This window comes from Enoplosus armatus, chromosome 12, assembly GCF_043641665.1.
Source record: "Enoplosus armatus isolate fEnoArm2 chromosome 12, fEnoArm2.hap1, whole genome shotgun sequence".
NCBI classification, from domain to species: domain Eukaryota; kingdom Metazoa; phylum Chordata; class Actinopteri; order Centrarchiformes; family Enoplosidae; genus Enoplosus; species Enoplosus armatus.
Window position 1 is genome coordinate 4145579 of NC_092191.1, and position 19914 is coordinate 4165492.

Here is a 19914-nt window from a genome sequence, read left to right on the forward strand (position 1 = left end):
CCATGGGTTATCTAAGTGGCTTTCTCTCTCCACTCAGCTATGAAGGTCAACGCTACAAAAAGCCCTTTGACTTCCATCTGACACTTACAGATTTATGCAACGTGTCCAACAAACTAAGACTGGATACATGACTCTCGGATGTAAGGGAAGTTTCTTACCCTAAATGTTTATTTTGCAGAGGCACTTCAGCCAGTTGTACTTACGGTAGTTATGAACACACTTCCAAATATATTGGTTTCCCTGGCAACATGTTTTAAAGAGGTACTGCTCACTTACACGTGTTTTTTGAGCTGTAAACTAAATGATGTACTGTGATGAAACACATCAATGCTGGTGTTAATATTGACATTTCTTGCCAAACTGTTACAAATCTGCATTTTGTGGGTTGAAAGTGGCCATCTATCGTTTTAAAATCAGCCCTGAACCTTGAAAGCACGATGCTGACATATGACTCAACCAGTTAGGATTTATCTATGAAATGTATGTTTAAAAAAAAAAAAATGTTAACATCCTTTAATCAGTGTCAGTCGGTCTCCCTTGTGTCACCTGACCCACACACTACATAGCCATGAGGCCTAATTTGCAGAATTTCAGCATGTAATTTCCCTTTAAACTCGGACTGATCGTTCATTTGGTTGCCTTGTCCACTCTCGCTGTTGTAAAACATATATATATATATATATATATATACATATAAAATAACAGTAAAATTGCTAGTATAAAACATGAATAAAGTAAAGTAAAGTAAGTAAAGTAAATGCAGATTGCGTGAAGACCTTGTAACAAGAGATGAGCCCTCAGTTCCATGAGGACTGAACCTCTGACCCTCTCACTGTGGGGTCGCCTCTGTGACCCGGCTGTCATGGGCATTGAACCCACGGGCTTTCAGCGATGGCACGGACGCTTTAACCGCGGGTCCTGCCTGCCTGGCTACAAACACTAGTCAGTGTGAGATTGGTGCCATTGCCAGGACTGACAGGTTGAATGGATGACAGGGCTGTGTGGGCCAAATAGACTGTCACAGAGAGCTGGGAGGAGATGGATGAGAGGAGGGAGAGAGGGACAAAGAGAGCGAGAGAGCATCAGAGAGAGGGAATACCAGAAAGAAAGATGAAGAAATGATGGAGTGCTGTTGTGGCTACAGGTAATACCTGACTCCCTCAGTTTCTCTGTCTCTGACTGGTCCTGTCCCCCACTCTCTCCTTCTTCTCTCTCCCCGTCATCGCCTGCTTTTGTTTTAATCTGTTGAGCATTACGAGCTCTGCACAGTATCTAGAGCTGTTTTGCTACCAGCAGTCATGTAACACCTCAGAAATGTGTCACAGTTATTGTTTTGTGGCAACTTGACAAGTTACTTATATAATAATGGCTTCTTTTAAAAACAGCGTCACATCTGTTTAACTAGTCCTCACAACAAAAGTATTCCAAAATGGCCGAACGGCCTAAAAACAGTGTTTAGTGATCTTCCCTAAGGAACAGGCCATCGACGAAAGCCCTCCATCCTCTCCGGTCCTGTGGCTTTTGATCCAGTTGCTGCCATGTGTCGTGTGTCGTCTCATCTCCAGAAATGCTTTGCCTTGCATGCACACTAGTAGCAGAGTTTCTGTGATTGCATGTAGAATTTAAAGTATGTACAGTATTTACTCTGCTCTTCCCGTCCAGTTTGGATTTTGAGAAGACTTTCATCTCCAACCAAACTCTCTCTAAGGACATTTATACGCGATTTTGAGAAATTGGCAGTAGCCTCCTGTTGGCAACTATAAGCAATGCAAGTCTGTAGAGAAATGACATCATTTTCATTTTGAAAATGCATTCAAGTCTATAAAAATCTGAATCCTTCTGAATCCGTCTCTCATTCTTCCTGGAAATGTATTAAATGGATGCTGCATGTTGGAGGTTTTATTTGCTTTTATGTGTATTTGTAGCTGCCATGTGTTGTTCAGTTTGCTTTGGGTTGTTTGTTTCAATTTGCAACCTTCTTTTTTGCTCTTTCCACACTTCCCCATCATGACTCCTTTTATCTGCCTGGCTGTTTCTATCTGAATTAACTTGCCTGATTACTACAGGTTAAATACTATATTTCTAGCAGTCCTAAAAACTCACACAGTGTTATCTAATGGGCAGTTAGTTAGAGTGGCTCACCTTGTTAAACCCCATAAAACTTACACTTTCCACTTAAAATGAGGCTCAGTTTGTGGTGACGATAATCAGCTTATCATGATGCTTCATTGATGAAGTTGAAATTCCAGAAATTTGTCTTAAAAGGCTTCTGTAGCAGAGATCTTCCTGTAGTGTGGAGCTTCAAAAAATACAGAAACAATAATGAAACCATCAGTTACCTCGAAACATTACATTCAGAGTACTTTTTTTTAATTAATCAATACAAACAAATATGGCCTCTACAACCAAACATATTGTGCATCATAGTTTCAAAATGCAATGCCAGAAAATGTTTTATCAAAACAACAAACAAAACTCATCTAAACAAGCATATTTCCTATACGGCCATGTTTTTCCAATTAGCAACATGCTGTCTTAATTACTATCTTCTGGATTTAAAATATCTCAGTAAAACTAAATAAAAGTGAAATAATATCGGATTACCACAGTTGAAAATCTGTTTGCTTTGGTAAACAACCATCAGATTAAAATTGGTATCAACGCAGCAAAGTTATGAATGTGCATTTACGTGTAAATATGCATTTGAATCCGTTTTTACCTGAGAATGCAGAAAGTATTTCTTCTTCATCATATTATTAAAGACTAAAAACCTACTGTAACGTGTCACTACACAACACAGAGCCCAGAAGAAGTTATGTTGTGTTTTTTTAGCTCTTATTTACTATAATTTAGAAGCGGTTAGGTCATGTCGTGCTCTCTTCGCTCACTCGCTCCTCTTCATCGTAGCTGTTCCTCTGTAGCTTCAGTTCCTCCTGCATTGTGCAGTCGGGTTGGAGTTGACACAAATCCTGTGAGCTCTGTTTTTTTCTCTCTCTCTCTCTCTCACACACAATCACACACACACACACACACACAACAACAACAACAACAGCACAAGACTGGAGTGAGAATGACCAACTGTGTGTGTGTGTGTGTGTGTGTGTGTGTGTGTGTGTGTGTGTGAGAGAGAGAAAGAAGGGAGATAGTTCAGTCTAGCTGCCAGAGTGTGTTGTCTGTAATATCTGTCTGTGTGAGCAGGGACAGTTATGTAACAATAAAGCAGAATGCATCGTAGGTTCACATGAGTCACACACACACACACACACACACACACACACTCACACACACACACGTCCATGCTCCTGTACACACTCTGTGTGTAAACAGGAAGTGAGGGATTAAATCTTACACAGCATTTATGATTTATCAGAATTAGAGGAAGTGCGGCATGACATCTCATCGCCATGACTTGACAGTGACAGAGTGTTTGACAACTTGGAACGGGTTTATCCAACTCAATTAAAGACCACTAGACCATATACAACGTCTCAAAGGGCTTTATAGGCCCACATCCGCAACGGCTCCCGACTGTCGGAGATGATAATATCTCAATATGGCCCAATATCACAAATCACAAATTTGCCATAAGGGGCTTTGACACCCTCCGTCTCTAGACCCTCGATTCAGATGAGGAGAAACTCCCCAAAACAAACCTTTAACTGGGAAAAGGAGGAGCAACGGAGGAGACGGACAGACATGTAAGAGACGTCGTGTGTACAGTATAGACCAACGTACAGTATGGACAGCCAGGATAACAATAATATAGATAGATTGACATTTATTTGAAAACAAGAACAACTACCCCCCAAAAAAAAAGTTCTGGCAGAAATGAAGAAACATAAGATCTTCCTACAGAAGAGAGCCTGGATTATAGTCCAACAATATGATTATAGTGCAGCATCAGCTGTGAGCATGGTTTACATGTTGGTGAGGTGTGGGGTGCGATCAGAGGACGGGGCAGCATGGAGGACGTGTTGTGGACAGACAACTTGATGGATAGTGGGAAGGCAGAGTGGCTTGAAAGATGTAGGATGCCCACCAACTGATTCATGCAAAGCAAAGTCCCTTTAAGCTTCTATGAACTGCGGGACCACTTTCCCGCGACATAGAAACTATAAGATTAGTTGTGGTAAAAAACAAATATATACAGAGAAGAAACAGGTTCTGAATCTATATTTTAAGGACTGCATGAGAAACAGCCTCCCCGACAGCAGCTGGGAGTTTGTTCCAGAGGAAGGGACTTCATGGAAAGATGGTGTGTTCTACTGATTTCACTTTTCATAATAATAATGTTTATTATCTGTATTATTATTATTATTATTATTATTAGATGTAGTAGTTGTAGTATTACATGCCTGTATTAAAGCAGTCGTTTTTCTGTATATGTATGTGTGTGTGTGTGTGTGTGTGTGTGTGTGTGTGTGGTTCAGGTATTGATTGGAACATTTGAACCCTGTGGCCATGTTCCGGAAAGAGCAATGAACACACACACATATTCACACACAGGGTGGCGTGGGTGGCCACTTGACTGCCTCACACACACACACACACACACACACACATTGCCTGGGGCTTTATAAACAGCCGGGCTTGGAGGTTGTGACTCGCACATCAGTCTCTGCTCCCTCCCTCCCTCCCTCTCTCTCTCTCTCTTGGTAAGACAACACAGCCTCTCTCACTCTCTTCATTTATTTCTCTCCGTCTCCATCTACCTGCCTGCTGTTTGTTTTCTCTGGCTGCTCTCTTTAGGCCTGCTCCCCACATTGTCTTCCCACTAATGTGCTGATCTCCCTCTCTCCCTCTCTCTCTGTGTCTTTGTAGTTACATATATAGCAGCACTGTGTGGTAGAGACCAGTTGAAGTTGGCTTCCTGCCTGTTGAGATGTGCCAATAGGAAACACTGTGAACAGGGGTTCATGCTGATGAAATTGATCTGCTCAGGTAAGGAACTCTTTTTTTTCTTCCTCCTTTCATTTTGTTTTTGTGCTTTAATTAGTCTCCTGGTGTTAAGTGTTATTTGTTCTATAGATACCAAGAGAGGAGTATGTTTTTCTTGGAAGACGCAAAGCATGATTCTTACATTGTAGTAGAGGTGATGAGATAAAGCTTCATGTGGGATTCATGTGGAAAACAATAATACAAGACAGCAAGTATGTATGTATGTGTGAATGTATGTATGACATGTATGTATGTTTACAGTAATTTAATATTAAAGAATTATATAAGATGAAACCTGATCTTTAAAATAAGAGAACAAAGAAGAAAATCCTCAATTTGTTAAACTGCTAAAATGACTTCTTAAACACGACAGACAGGGTTATAAACAAACTGATAGGCCATATTTATGTCAAATGTACTTAGGTTTTTATCAGGGTTATATATGAATACAGGTTGACCAAATGCCATGTAGTGATAAATATAATTCCTGTCCTACTAAACTTAATATCTTTTTCTCTGAAGAAAGTTTCAACATAAATCTGTGTAAATTACGTATTTCAGATTAATACAGAAAACAGAAGTGATGTAAACAAACACAATAAATGTTAATAACCACAAGGATACAACACTTGTAACACATAACACACTCTATTACATGTTGAATATTGGGCAACATGTAAACCTGCAGTTCATTTTTATTGATTAATCAGCCTGGATCATATTGGACAGGTTTTGAGTCCCTGACAGTCCGATCATTTCTGATTCTGAGGAGAAATTCAAATTGTTATGAATCGTTGCATCGGCACAAAATTATTGTCATTGACCTTTAAAACCACATATCAGTCAACCTTTTCTATAAAATAGTAGCCGTGTTTAGCCTTTGTCAGGGGAGCACAGCAGTTTAAAGGAAATCTGAAAATATAATTCACTGTCAACAAAAACACTTCCCTCTGAAATAATTCAGGAAAGAAGTTGTGTCCTTTGTGCTTCTACAGTATATTTTGATTTGTTGTCGTTGTTGTTGTGGGTACCCTTTGTTTATTTTTAGATGGATTACAGGTTGAGCTTTAAAACTCCAGAGAACAAGGTAGACATATTTATGGAAGCTCCCCATCTCAATAAAAGATGAATCGCCATCTTACGCAACGACTCCTGACCACACTGGAGGCAGGGAGGAACAGATGGACGGGTGGATGGATGGATGGCTGGATGGATGCGTGACTCCTGTCAGTCCTACTTCCTTCCTCTTTCTCACTCCCATGCATCTCTCAGGCTCCCTCCCTATCTGACTCTCCGTCCTTTTGACACCCTCTTCATATCTGTTTCTCTTTCTCTCCATCTCCCACCTTTTATGTCTCCCTCATTCTCTCCTCCCGACTCTTCCCCACTTTCTCTTCCCCTCTCTGATCTATTATTCACATCCCTCTCTGAGTCTTTCTCTGTCTCCCTTTACACCTGAAATCCCTCCGTTCGCTCCAGGGCGTTTAGACCTGCACCAACAGTGCTTCCCTCCTAGGAAAAGAAATAGTGATGAATAAAAGAACAGAGCGTACAGACAGATAAAAAGCTTTTGGATGGGCAGCTCTATAGATATGTCAAGTTATTTCTGCGTGTGGCTTATTGTATAGGTTGACATTTTACACAGTTCTGTAATCCTACAAAAAAGACTGGTTCCCGAGTCCAACCATGTAAGATTCAGTTAGGACAAGACGTCAGGGATACTCAGCTTACTTTGCCCGGGGGCCCCTTTTGCAAAATAACAGGAGGCCAGTGGCCAGTTAATAAACAAACATGAATAGGCCTCGTGGTCTCAGTTGATTAGGTTTAGGCAACACTAAGAAAGGCTTTCTGATCGATCAGACACTGACATGACAGCAGGGAAAGAAATGGATGTTTGACAGCAATAAGTCAATTGGCTTACAGATGTTGTGGAAATATCTGATTGGTTTAACTGAAAAATGTGATCGCCGTCAGCCAGCTGATGGAGTTGGAAGCAGGAAACGAAAAAGATCGAAGACGAAAGAACGAATGAATGAATAAAATAAGCATGACGGTCTCGCTGGTTGGACTTTCATTAAGCTTCATTAGTCAGCATTAAATTTGGTGAAAACTCTATGATGACTTGTCCAGGTCACTTGTCCAGGTCTCAACACTCAAGTAGACTTTACAGAGGTTTTTAACATTGTGAGCTCCGTAACATATTAATACTTCCTTCAGTGTTGTCAGGTGTGTTTGATCTTCATGATCTTGAACAGATGTGGTTCAAATCCCTATGAAACTCTCACCCCAACAACTGCTGTTGAGATGTACGGCACTCAAACCCAAACTACTCCGTGATTATGATCAGTGATTATGCTAGTGACCTCCGGCAGAAGAATGTGATTGCAGCATCCACCTCACAAGCAAGGTTCTGTTGAAAAATCAGTCGACTTTTCCCAGATGAACAAGGGTGCTAAAAACTTTACCCTGATCCACCTTTGCGTGCTCTTGCAGAGTGTTGAGGAGGCTGACATGCACCACATGGCAGCTGTTTGTGCCCCAGGATTGCTGCTTCTGTGCCCCAGAGAAGGGCATGCAGCCCCCAACTGCCAACATTAACAACCACATCTGTCTTCATATTTGGAGGGAAAGTCGCTCAGTAATAAAAATACATTACTAAATGATTTTTTATTATTTAAACATGTGTTTTTGTTCTCTGTTTTGTTCAGATATTTTCTTGTTTTAAAATTAAGAAGCCTATTAGGCATTAGGCTTAATTAGTGTCCAAACCAAACAAGCAAACAAAACTGTTCTCATGTGATGTAATAGTCCAATACACGATGTCTCAAAACTCAGTTAAGACCTTGACCAATAAAGATGTACAAAAAGTAACAGATTATTTAAACAAATATGAGTATTTGTGTGTATATGTGATGTACACAATAAGTGTTAACTGAAAGGGTCTGTGTGTGTGTGTGTGTGTGTGTGTGTGTGTGTGTGTGTGTGTGTGTGCGCTCATGCTCCACCCTCTTATATCACTGCAAAAGATAAAGGCTAAACACAATCTACATATTAGAGCACTGGCATGTGCGTGCATCAGATGAGGGCAGATCTGAAATGGAATCTCCTTCTGTTCCCCCTCGCTGCACACATCTTCTATCCATCTATCAGCGCTGCGCCGCGACGCCTCGCCTTCCCGCCACCAAGCCATCAATCATCACATTCCCATGCTTTATGGAAATGGGGGGAAAAACTTCATTTAACGGCATTTTACCTTCTATCTCGCCCGCCTATCTCTCTTTGTCCGTCCATCCATCCGTCCATCTTTGCTCAATGTCCAATCTAGTCACAGTGTAAGGTCGTTTATTTAAATCTATTTAAATGGATATGAGGCGTGTGCATATGCAGGGAGATTTCACGGCCCAGCAGGTCAGCAAATACCAAGGCTGTTCCACCTCACTAACCCCCCATCAGGGCCCATAGACAATTAATGCACACCACAGGTGGTCAAGTTTGCATGTGTGTGTGCTTATATAAGAGAGAGAGAAACAAGTAGCAGAGGAAAAAGTGAGGTCTATCTATCTATCTATCTATCTATCTATCTATCTATCTATCTATCTATCTATCTTTCTGAAATGCCTGAAGAAGCAGGGGAGAGAGGTGATGAAGCATGAGTGAAATAAAAAGAAAGGAAGGATGAGATATAGATGAAACAAGGAAAGCAGTGGACAGGAGCAAGGTGCATTATAGGAAGTGAAATGGGTGTCGGGGGGGGGGGCAGCATCACTCTCGAGGGGAAGTAGAGGGAAAGGAGAAGAGCGGGGAGGGAAATTGAGGGAGGTGGCTTGGAACATTTGAAAGAATAAGGAAAGGGGGAGAGTGGGAGGGAGGGAGGGAGGGAAGAGGAGGAAGGAGAAGTGAAGGGTAAATGTCTTTGCTAATGTCTTTGGTGCCAATATTGACTAACGCTGGCTCCCTTTGACTTCAGTGCACTCGCTGCATCCTCCTCTTCACTTCATTAGCTCTGTCATTTGGAAATGGACGTATTGGCTCAGCTGTTCAATGACACCATGGACGGATGGATATGTAGAGTATCAAACATTAAAGGCCACACTGCTTAAGCTTATTTACAACAAAACCGTATGTAAAGCTTACACACAGTATTACTCTGATGATTTTCCAGAGCATACCATACAGTAGTTAATCTATTTAGATTAATGAAGGTGTTTTCATTCCTTCCAGGCAGAACTAGTAGTGCAGTTAAAAAGGACAGTTTTTCATGTGGTACATTCAAGTACCACCAATCTTCAGCATTGAGCGACACAGAGATACGTTTCATAACTTAGCTAGCAGCAGCATGGTACGCCCACTTTTCAACGTTCTAATCAAATTCCTCCCAACGTTATGTCCCGCCTGCCTATCCTGTTTCACTCGGCTAGATACTCTTTCATTGCGACTTTAATGCGCTGACCTGGATGAGTTTCTCATGAAAATATGAGCTTTTGCACCTCAGGATTTACGTCCAATGCTGTCCAATGTTCAGTGCAGGAAGTAACATGCCCTACAGTATATGTAGCGAGACAGAGAGTGAGGTCTAGCATTTCCAACTAACCAAGTGTTTTAGTTACCTAACCCTACCCATTTTTAGTTTCCCTATCTGTAACCATACTGTAGTTTAAAAAATGTTGGCATTGGATGTTAAAAAAAAGTTTGCAGTGGAACGTAATCCGGGGTTTTGCATCCAATATCAACTGGAGATAAGGTTCGACAGAGAGGGGACGTGGTTCCCTCAGGTGAAGCCTGCCGGCTCACCTGCTCTGGCCTCTGGTAGGAGCAAAGCTGCTGCTTGACAGTGAGGCATTAGCTTTAACCTGTCCCAAGCCAGTTAACATGATTTGGGACAGGTGTGGGACTCTCCACAGAGGATGTGATTCCCTGACACCTTCTTCTCTTCCACCTGGTGCAGAGGTAAGTTAGATAAAAGGGATTATATGATCACTGTGATGGGTTATGTCAAGCTAGTCTGTGGAAATGAATTTTCCTGGAGTCCTGGAGGTAGGAAATCAAGCCAAAAACATGCTTTGAAAAATGGTCTGTATGATGTATTAAAAAAAAAGCTAAAATGTGCACAAATGTTCCCTTTGAATTAATCAGTAATTTGTATGGCAGATTGACGGATGGAAGTATAAATAAACAGACAACAACTATATAATCAATATTTAATCAGCTCTTCAATGTGAATACGTTTGAAACGGATGGACGGACAGATTGAGAACAGATAGAAGTACAGATGGATGATTTTACATGAATATATAAAGGAAAGACGATGTAACTGAATTGCTCACAGCTGTCAATTAGTTGTGAGGATGAGTGGATGGACGGATGGACGAATTGGCTGTTTACAATATTGCAATTCTAATTCATCTACAACATGTTATGCAACATGTGCGATCCATAAATATGTGTGTTTGAGTGTCCTGAGGGGAGACGGCTACACAGAGGGGTGTGTGCCGAAGCTGTTTTAACATGATTAAACATCGGCCTCTTCCTCCCCTCTCCACCTCTTTTTCATTGTCTCCTCTGCGTCGCTATCCTCTACACAGCACTTCTGAGAAACAGGGAGATGGAATAGAAAGAAAGAAAGAAAGAAAGAAAGAAAGAAAGACAGCGAGAGGGATGAGCAAAAGGGCAAGAGCCACACAGGGAATCACACATAGAAAGACAAAGAAAGAGACAGTGTGTGAGGCGAGGAGAACGAGATCACGGTCTTGTAATTCAAAAGGGAGAGAGGTCTGTCTGAAATGGGCCTCTGTGATGTGATGTTATGACTATTTTGGCTTTTGTTTATCTGACTGTTCCAGTTGCCTCTGAGCCACCCGCAGTTACTGGATTGGGTATTATCCTCCTTCAGCGACCTGACAGACGAACAGATAGAAACACTTTGATTGTCTGATAGATGGGCAGAAACAGACAGATTTTCAACAAATCAGTGTGAGACGCCAGGTGTGTGGGCATTTTGCTGATTTTTTTGGTTACTGGACAGATAGACAGACCACAATTCCCTGATTTGACTCCATTACATATTGTGTGGCGCTGTGAAAGAAAAGATATCTTTCAAAACTGTTTCTAAAGCTGCTCTAAGTTGAATTTTCACCATGCCATGCGATATTGTGGGAAATCGTTGTGTTTGTTCGCTGAGGTTAAACTTGCACAGCTGGGCATGTGGCTGCCTGTCAAACTCTCAGTGGACACCTCTGCCTCTACTTCTTCTTTTTTTTTTTTAAATGTCAAAACAATTTCACAGCTTTTAACTGTCTGGTCAGGCCAGGGAGGTGATAATGTTGTTAGAGAGATTATTGTGTAACAGGAAAGGCATCAGATAATTGTCAATAGGTTGTTTTCTGTTCAGTCGTTTTTCTTTTTAATGCATGCAAACCACACAGCCAGTTCCATAAGTGAGGATAAGTGACCAGACGAGTATGTTAGGAGATGGAAAATGTCTGTACCATTGTGTGTGTCCATCTTCATGCTGTTTTTAGTTCTTATACAACTCATGTCTCAAGGACAGTATATGTTATAAGCAGAGTACTTACTATAGAAGCAAAGTTTCAGCTAATGACAAAAGTCCTGACTTCCTACCTTAGAGGAAAGACATGCGTCATGTCCTAAATCCATACTACGTACTGATTGTAAGCAGGTTTTTGTAGATGGTATGCATACTAAATAGAGTTGTTTTCTAATGAGCGCTGTTGATGCACAGTCTTCTCCCACAATGCAATGTACAAAATAAATGAAACAGCTCCAAACAAAATCGTACCATTTCTCCTTGTGAAGTTTAATTGGCAGTAGCTTTCTAAAGTTGCAGTTTAATTGACAGCCGACGTCACATAATAATTTCCCGTTAGTTTAAAATGGCGTATAGTATGTTGATAATTTTGTATGCTAACTGCTAAAACAGTATACTATGATGATTAGTCCGTAGTGTAGTACATACTGTGTAGACACAGTTAACAGACACAAGTCCTCACTTGGTCTGTTTGGTGATGCTGGTGTTTATTCCAGGCAGAGCAGAAATGATATAATGTCTGTGATGCTACTCATTTCTGAAATGAAACTCTCAGGTCATGTCAACGGCTTTTTGCCCTCATGTCAGGTGTTTGGAGCAAAAAAAATGGAGCAACAAGGCGAGTCTCAAAGGACATGAAGCGACAAGCAAGTTGGACAGCTTCAGGTGAATGTGACAGCGGACAGGGAGGACAGGTGTTGTGTTGTCACTTGTTGCGAGTTGAGATGGCAACAGGAAATTAGTCACATTGTCCCCAAATACATCTGAGCCACACACTCTCTGGTGAAAAAAGTCATCACAGCTTATTTCCTGAATTTTTCCAGATGGCCTCAATGGACACGGTGTGCGCATGTATGCCTTACTATACAGTGTGTTTGTGTGTGTGTGCAGTATGTGCATATATACAGTAGGTGTGGGTCATGGATCAAATATGGTATTTTCTGCACTGCTGAAGTCTTGATTGACTAATCATAGCTGGATTTAAAGTGCTCCCCTGACCATTTGGAGTTGAATCTATGAGGTTCATTCACCAATCAGTGTTGACGTTTCATGAGCAGTGGCCAATCGTAACCCGATCTGCAGTGTTTATTGATCAATCATAGCTGGATTTACAGAGATCACCGACCGATCACAGAAGGATATACTGCAGTCATTGCCGGGATTTATTTTCAGTTTGGTTGGGGCTACAGAGACGCCAGAGTCACACTGAGTCTGTGTGATCTATATTTAAATAATAAAAAAAAAAGGAAATACACATTTTCAGGAATAATTTATTTGTACAGGTTTTGCTGTAACTCAGGCCTCCAATGCACCTGCTCATTAGAGCATTTCTGTTCTTTCTTCCTGTCAAACCAAAACCACCAACAGCTGCACAAGGATTTCACAATGAACTAAGAACCAGTTCAAATCCCAGCGAAGGCTTTCAGCTGGGAGCATGTAAAATCTCTACCATGCAAGTTTACAGGTTTAAATGCAACCCACTTTTTGGGGAATCCTTTATTTTCTTACCTGGAGTTAAATGAGAAGATTGACATCAGTTTATTCTAACAACTGCAGATCTCTTTCATTCACATGTTGTAACCTGTGGTGAGCCAGTTAACCTCATTATATAACAAAAAGAAAAGAAGACATTTTTAACTGTAATGATTATTTACTGAAGCCACTTACTGACAAACCTCTTGCCACTGAACACAAATAGATTTATTTTGATTGATATTGATCCTCTCATCTATCATCTTCACTTGAAGGATCTGATCGCTCAGGTCTGTGATGCAAATGGATTGACGGACGTTATAGTCGACTTTGCAGTAAGCTAGGACAGGTTTTTGACATCCGGGCCCAAGGTGAGGCTCTGTCGCAGGGTTTTAGGGAGGTTTTTCCTTGTGCCACTTGAAGGATACAGGGTGTTAGATGCTGCACAGAATGTAAAACCCCTTGATATTGGCCTGTACATGTCTAGCTCCCCACTGATAAAAGCACATATAAGCAAGACAGCAGAGTCAGAGTCGAACTTGGATGCCAGGTGTGAACCTCAACCTGTCACAACCTGTATAGATACAAGGTCTGAACTCTCTCTTTATCTACAGTATATATCTATCTATCCTCGCTGTGTGCTTGCTTACAAAGCAGATTTAAAAGTATAATAATATCATGTTATAAAATATGACACCACTGCACTGAAAACCTACTTCTTTTGAATCATAATTCCCATAATTCAGTGGTGATGTCATCAGAATTAGGTCTGATTAGCAGTTGTTTATGGAGATAAACGATCCAAATAAGTGACCACAACAACAACAACAACAAGGGATGGTCTGAGCTGAACAAGTGAGGAAAGGGGTGGATGATTAAACGAGGGGAAGGCAGGAATGTGGGCCAGCAGGGTGTGATAATCTGTCTCTCTGCCATCTATCCCACATGGGAGAGAGGGGGAGAGAGAGAGAGAGAGAGAGAGAGAGAGAGAGAGAGAGAGAGGGGATGTATGATGTATTCTGACCCATATTCACAGTGATGTTTTGTGACCCACATACTACCTCATCTAAATACACATCCTAATTTAACACTGATGTGTGTGTGAGAGCGTGTCTCAGACGGGTTGTAGACGGAGGACAGAATACTTTGAAGTTTTGCTGTCAGAGGATCCTGGCAAGTCAGTGGAGGACAGTGAATACCTTTTTTTTTTCATTCACACCCTCAAAGAGTGACAATCAGGGGTGGGATTGTGGTACAGTTTTAAAGAAGGGGGGCGCTAAAATGTAAACATTTAAAGGCCTTGTTCTTGGCAATAATGTACTGTACATTTTTAAAAGTAGTTACCTTGTTTATTTAATGTAATAAATGAATGCCAAATAAACCACCTGTGTAACTTAAGTATTCTTATTTGAAATAATATCAATAAATACCTACTATTTGTAACTCCAAAGCCTACAGCCATGGACAGTCGTTTGTATCTCTTTGCGGCTGTTTTGTGTCTCTTTGAGGTTGCTTTGCATCTCATTGGAGTTGTTTGGGTCTCTTTGTGGTCATTTTGTGTGTCTTTGCGGTTGTTTTGTGTCTCTTTGTGGTCATGTTGCATATCTTTGTAGTTGTTTGATTGACTTTCCAACAAGGAATGTTAAGGCGCTTCATATATAGGCTCTGTACCTGGTAGTCTCATCCAGTAATCCATCCATGATACTCATAAGTCTACTACCTATCACCTTCTGAATCTGGTAGGGGGCAACAAGGGGGGTCAACCAGATCTGTGAAAATACTGTACATCTTCTCCAAAGAACTCCAGTAAGATATAGCAATTGCTGAACATCCAACAGCAGAATACGTGATGATGATGTATGTAATGTTATAGACAGAAAGAGGAAAGACAAAAAGTTCAGTGAGCTCTATTTGCAGTTGTTGGAGGGTCATACTTTACCCACATTTACCAATTTTGTATGTGATTGCTGTTTGTCAACATCAAATCTACAATATGCAACTTTGTGCCGGGAGTCAGCAGAGTGTGTGGCTCGTCTCGCCCTCTCCATTGTCACTCGGTTCGTACCACTGCACCTGTCACTCATCTTGACGAGCTGTCAACCTTGAAACAGCATCAGGCCTGAGGTTGAGGGAACCGATGTGTGTAAAGCTTCCGCCGGCTTCGCAGAAACAGTGATCACATTTGCATTTAAAGAATCACAAGGTCTTCTGAGCATGTCATAGGTTTACCTTTGCTAAAGATATACCTTTGTTTCTTCATGCTTTATGCTATATCGTTGTTGCTCTGACTTCCCTGCAATGTTGCTGGCCTCATCTGGATACAGTTCAAAGTGAATTGACGATACTGAATCACCATTGTTACTGACTACTGTCGCACGTACTGAAGTACCTTTGAACAGTGATGGACCCGGTGACATCACTGTTGGGTGTGGTTACAGGTCCAGCAGAGCCCCCTCCTGAGGTGACACAGAACCAGAGAGGGGTTTTCAGCCTGGTGTTAAGTTACTCTTTCAGCCCCATTGGCGTGTAGTGTTCATCAAAGATGAGTTCAGGGCCTCCTCTTTTTCTCCTCCATCTCCTCCTCCTTTCCCTGCTCCAGTGGTAATGCGACATGATGGTTTAATGGCCAATGTCCTCCCTCCTCCAACACCAGAGCCCTCCTGGCAGCGGTTCAATACAACAACAGGAAGGATCAGAGAGCGAAAAGGAAGGAGAACAGCAAGACGGCAATAAAAGACAGAGGGAAGGAGAGGCAGGAGGATGTGCGTGAGAGAGAGAGAGATGTTCTCTTTGAGCCCCCTGTTGTCCTTTGACCAGGCTGCAGGAAGGTTGAAGCTTTTCCAGCACACTGCACAAGTGAGGAGATAACATCTGTCACTTCATGTCATAGCCACGACTACATCTTCTGCACATCTCTTTCTGTAAAACCTTGTGCAGCCTTTATTGACAGACACTTTAGGGATCCCTTGACACACACAAGTTGTGAGGTTTGGCTATTTTTTGTTATTTTTAGATAAAAAGGGGGATTTGTTGGTTAGAAAAAAATATTCTATTGAAATCAGGGCTGGACATCTCTCATTTTTTCATACCAGTGACAGTACGATACTCTGGTGTTGAGTACAGCATTGCAAAATAGTGGCATTTAGTTTAGCTTCATTTCATTGCAAACCATGACTGTGCAGTTGTGCTCCCCTCCCCTGCATGTTCAAGATATTTTACTTGAATCTTTCTGAAAGGGATATTTTTAGTGTTAAGACTGCTCACAAGTCATAACAGGTGGACCAACATTGTTTCTGCGTGCATCCTGAGGGGTTCAGAGACTGGAGGTTATCCTGCTGCTTCTAATGCTGAACACACACTATTAAAAAACATGCATGAAGGAAACACAGGGTCTATTCTCACCAACACACTCAGTCCTGAAGAATGATTTTGGAATTAATTAGCTGTCATTTGATCACTATTGGTAACTCAAACATGTAGCAGATGCTGTTATTCAGAGCAACTTCCCAAAGTAAAAGTAAGTGAGATAAGACCCACAATATTTTGAAAAGGTGCAGACAGCTCTCCTCCTGGGGCATCCTGGAGGCTCACGTCATCTCTTACAACCACCCAAAAAGTAATCTAAAATAAATCCCTTCTTTCAGGTGTAATGTTTAACAAGTATAATATTGTAATGGACCAATAACAACACCAGCTGAGAGGTTAATTAGTGCCTGCGTTGGTTGATGCAAATCCAGCTCAGGTCAGGTGCAGTCGCAGTTCAAGGGTTTTCTGAAAACCAGAAAAACAGGGAGGAACCTCGGTCATGACTCAGGAGAGAACAGCCAGGTCCCAGCAGGAACTGGGTATGAAACCTCTGCAGTAGCACGCACACTAAATCCTCTCCAGTCTACCAAACAATGAACACAATTTGGAAGATGTTCAGTGCCAACTTTCCATACTTGAATGTAGAGAAAAATCCGCTCCTCACAGCAGTTTTTTTTTTATTCATGGCCTTCTGTCTGATTAGCAAAGAAACAACATGTTGTACACTTAAGTTCTTGGCCTCATGACAGACAAAACAAACCAGTCCAGCAGGCCGATCAGGCACTGAGCCTGGGCCCTGCTTAAGAAACTTTAGACCTGTAAGAAATACCTTTAACAGCATCCTGACGTACCTTTATCAACATAATTTTTTATGTGGTGCTAGCAGATGGAGCAGTCAGCCAATCAAAGAGTGTGTCAAACTGTCAGTCATCATGAGAAAAAAATGTACAGGCATCAAATGGTAACAAACTATCCGGAGCCAAGAAGAGTGAAAAGAAAATGCTGAACAGGAATATGACCTTTATTGAGTATTATGGTCTATACTGAGTTTATTAGCTTCCTGCTGAGCTCTACATGTTTTTGAAGACATGTTTACGCTTTAGATCCTTCAAAGCTTACAATGTATTTGGGCACATTTGACTATAGCCTGGTTTTAGAGCAACAGTTAAACATATTATCACATATTTAAATCTTATTGAGCAGCAAATATAAAAAATTATGCACCAGAAAGAGCATAATGTGTGTCCATAACATGTTCAAACGTCTCTTTTATTAAGCTCTGTTTTCTTAGACATCAGACGGACATTTTTTAAGAGGTTCATTTGTGAAAAATCGCTTTATGGGTTTGTTGCTGTAACATAACAAAAACAAGAGAAAGAGAAGACGTGCAAAAATCTGTATTCTTACTGCTGTTGTTATTAAAACAAATATATTTTGTAAAATATTTTCCTTCTCTCTTCAGAAATGAAACAAACCCTGTTTTATTCCTCGACTGCATGTTTGAGAAATGCCTGCATGCTGCGGTGGAGATGTTTTCAACATCACTTAGGCTGATTGGCTTGAAAATCCAGCTGTGTGGTCAGACACTTGCAATGATGTTAATGCATCCTAATGAGCTTCCTGGTCGAACTGTATTGATACTGATTGTTACATGAAACCGGCTTAATTACCCTTCACTGTCAAATGTGATAAATATTGTCCATTAGCTAATTAGGGTTTTAGCATTTGACTCACTTTAAACAAGAGTATTAAACATACAGACCCAAATCTACTCAATCAGTGGCCTCATATTAGTGCTGTTACTGTATGTGCCACATTTTCACCTGTTATCGTTTCTTTTGAACTTTTTTAACTTTCGCCACAGTGTTTTGTCTTATGCTGCCTTGGCAACAACGACTCTTCCTTGAGTCCATATAAGAAGAAACACCCGCAGCATCAGCTTGCATCAAATGCCGAGAGAGTGAATGAGAGTAACAACAAATAGGTTGCTGAAGGTCAGTGAATCAGATCCTACTCAGCTCCTCAGCCCACACACACATGCTGCCTCTGCCAGTTTAAAATACATCAGCGAAGGAAAACAGATGTTGTAGTGGTCTGAATACTGTACGTTGCTTCATGGATACTGTGTTTGGTAAATTTTTGTTTTAAAAATGTAGTTTCTTCCTTTTTTCTCTGGACAGTAAAAACTCAAATAAGCTACTTTTTGTCTTTTTACTTAATACATTATTTTATTTTTACGCCATCATTTGCATACAGGAAACATTTCTTGGATGCCCTCATAGACATCTCTATTGTTTTTAGACTATGATGGTTGCTTTCTGTAAAGTCAGGCTCCACCACACATTACAGCTCAACACAAAGCTAAAAATAATAGGGGATCTTTATGTCCACAATAATTACAGTCTAGTTTACTAATCTTACTGCTTTGAGGCAATCCCCACTTACAACAACAATTCATTGTTGTTTTAAAGTACGGCTTATCAAAGATATTAAGATCAGCCTGATGTAAGCTGGTAAAAATGTGAATGTAAATGTGTTTTTATTCTACATTTATCAGTCTTTATTCAATATTCTATTCTAGTTTATATTTTACTCACATACAGCTAACAGCTTTATATTATATTCCTACTATATAATATACTTCTTAATGACTAACCCGGTGAACAAACAGAGCCTGAAGAGTGTCCTGACCTTGAAGAAGACGCTGAAGTCTCAGGAGGGATGCGTGTGTGTGTGTGTGTGTGTGTGTGTGTGTGTGTGTGTGTGTGTGTGTGTGTGTGTGTGTGGGAGGGTAGCAGTCCAGCTGTCAGCTATCAAAAAAGGAAAGTCTGCAGTGGTTTGTTGGGGTGCTCTGAACGGTCCACGACTACTGAAGCGCAGCCTGAAGGAACGTAGAAGTGGTAGAGGGAGGAAGAATGATAGAGGACAGGGAGATGGATAAATGGAGGATAGTTCGGGTGGATGAATGACAATTGAAGACATTCCTGCCTGCTATATACTGCAGCGTCGTCACTGTGCCACATGTTCTGCGACAAATACAAGCCTGAGTGTGTTCATTATGAATCAAGCATGAATCATCACCATGCAGTCATTCTCAAAGACTCACAGAGAACTGCACGTACACTTTGATTCCTCATCACATCTGCTCTGCACATTTTCACATTATACGGACGTTAAAAGAAACCGATGGATTGAAAAACATATACTGTAGCATGCTTTGGAAAATGGTTGGTAGAAATGTAAAATGTACATATATTGTGGTAAACAGACAGTGGGATGATCCTGTAAGACTCCGGTTATTTCTCTTTTACCCTCTCTGAGTATCGACGTTGATGCCGCTGTTGACTTGAGTTCCTTGTCATCCCTTATTGAACATTGTGCCAGGAGGAACTCTCTCTGCCTTGATGTCTAAGGATGTACAGTCGGCCAGCACTATGGTATATTTCATATTGAAGAGAAGGTGGTCGTAACTCATAATGACAAGCTGTCAGATTGAATGTGAGTGGCTGCTTGATGCTTCTGTATAATGTATGCAGCTAATGTACAAAGTGAAGCAGCGTGCGCAGCAGCAGTCAATATCACAGGCTCTTAGCCTTTATAGCTTGTGACACCCAAAAGTAAATGACTGCCAGTGACTCCCCAATCAGGACGGA

At 41.1% G+C, this 19914-nt stretch overlaps 1 protein-coding gene across 1 annotated transcript in view; it reads left to right on the forward strand.

Annotated features, from left to right (window-relative positions):
* The first annotated feature begins 805 nt into the window (after positions 1-805).
* Positions 806-19914, forward strand: part of bean1 (brain expressed, associated with NEDD4, 1) — a 34005-nt gene continuing 14896 nt past the window's right edge. The window contains exon 1 of the mRNA XM_070916477.1: positions 806-942. Within this exon, the coding sequence (XP_070772578.1) occupies positions 806-942 (137 nt within the window). The remainder of the gene's footprint in view (positions 943-19914) is intronic.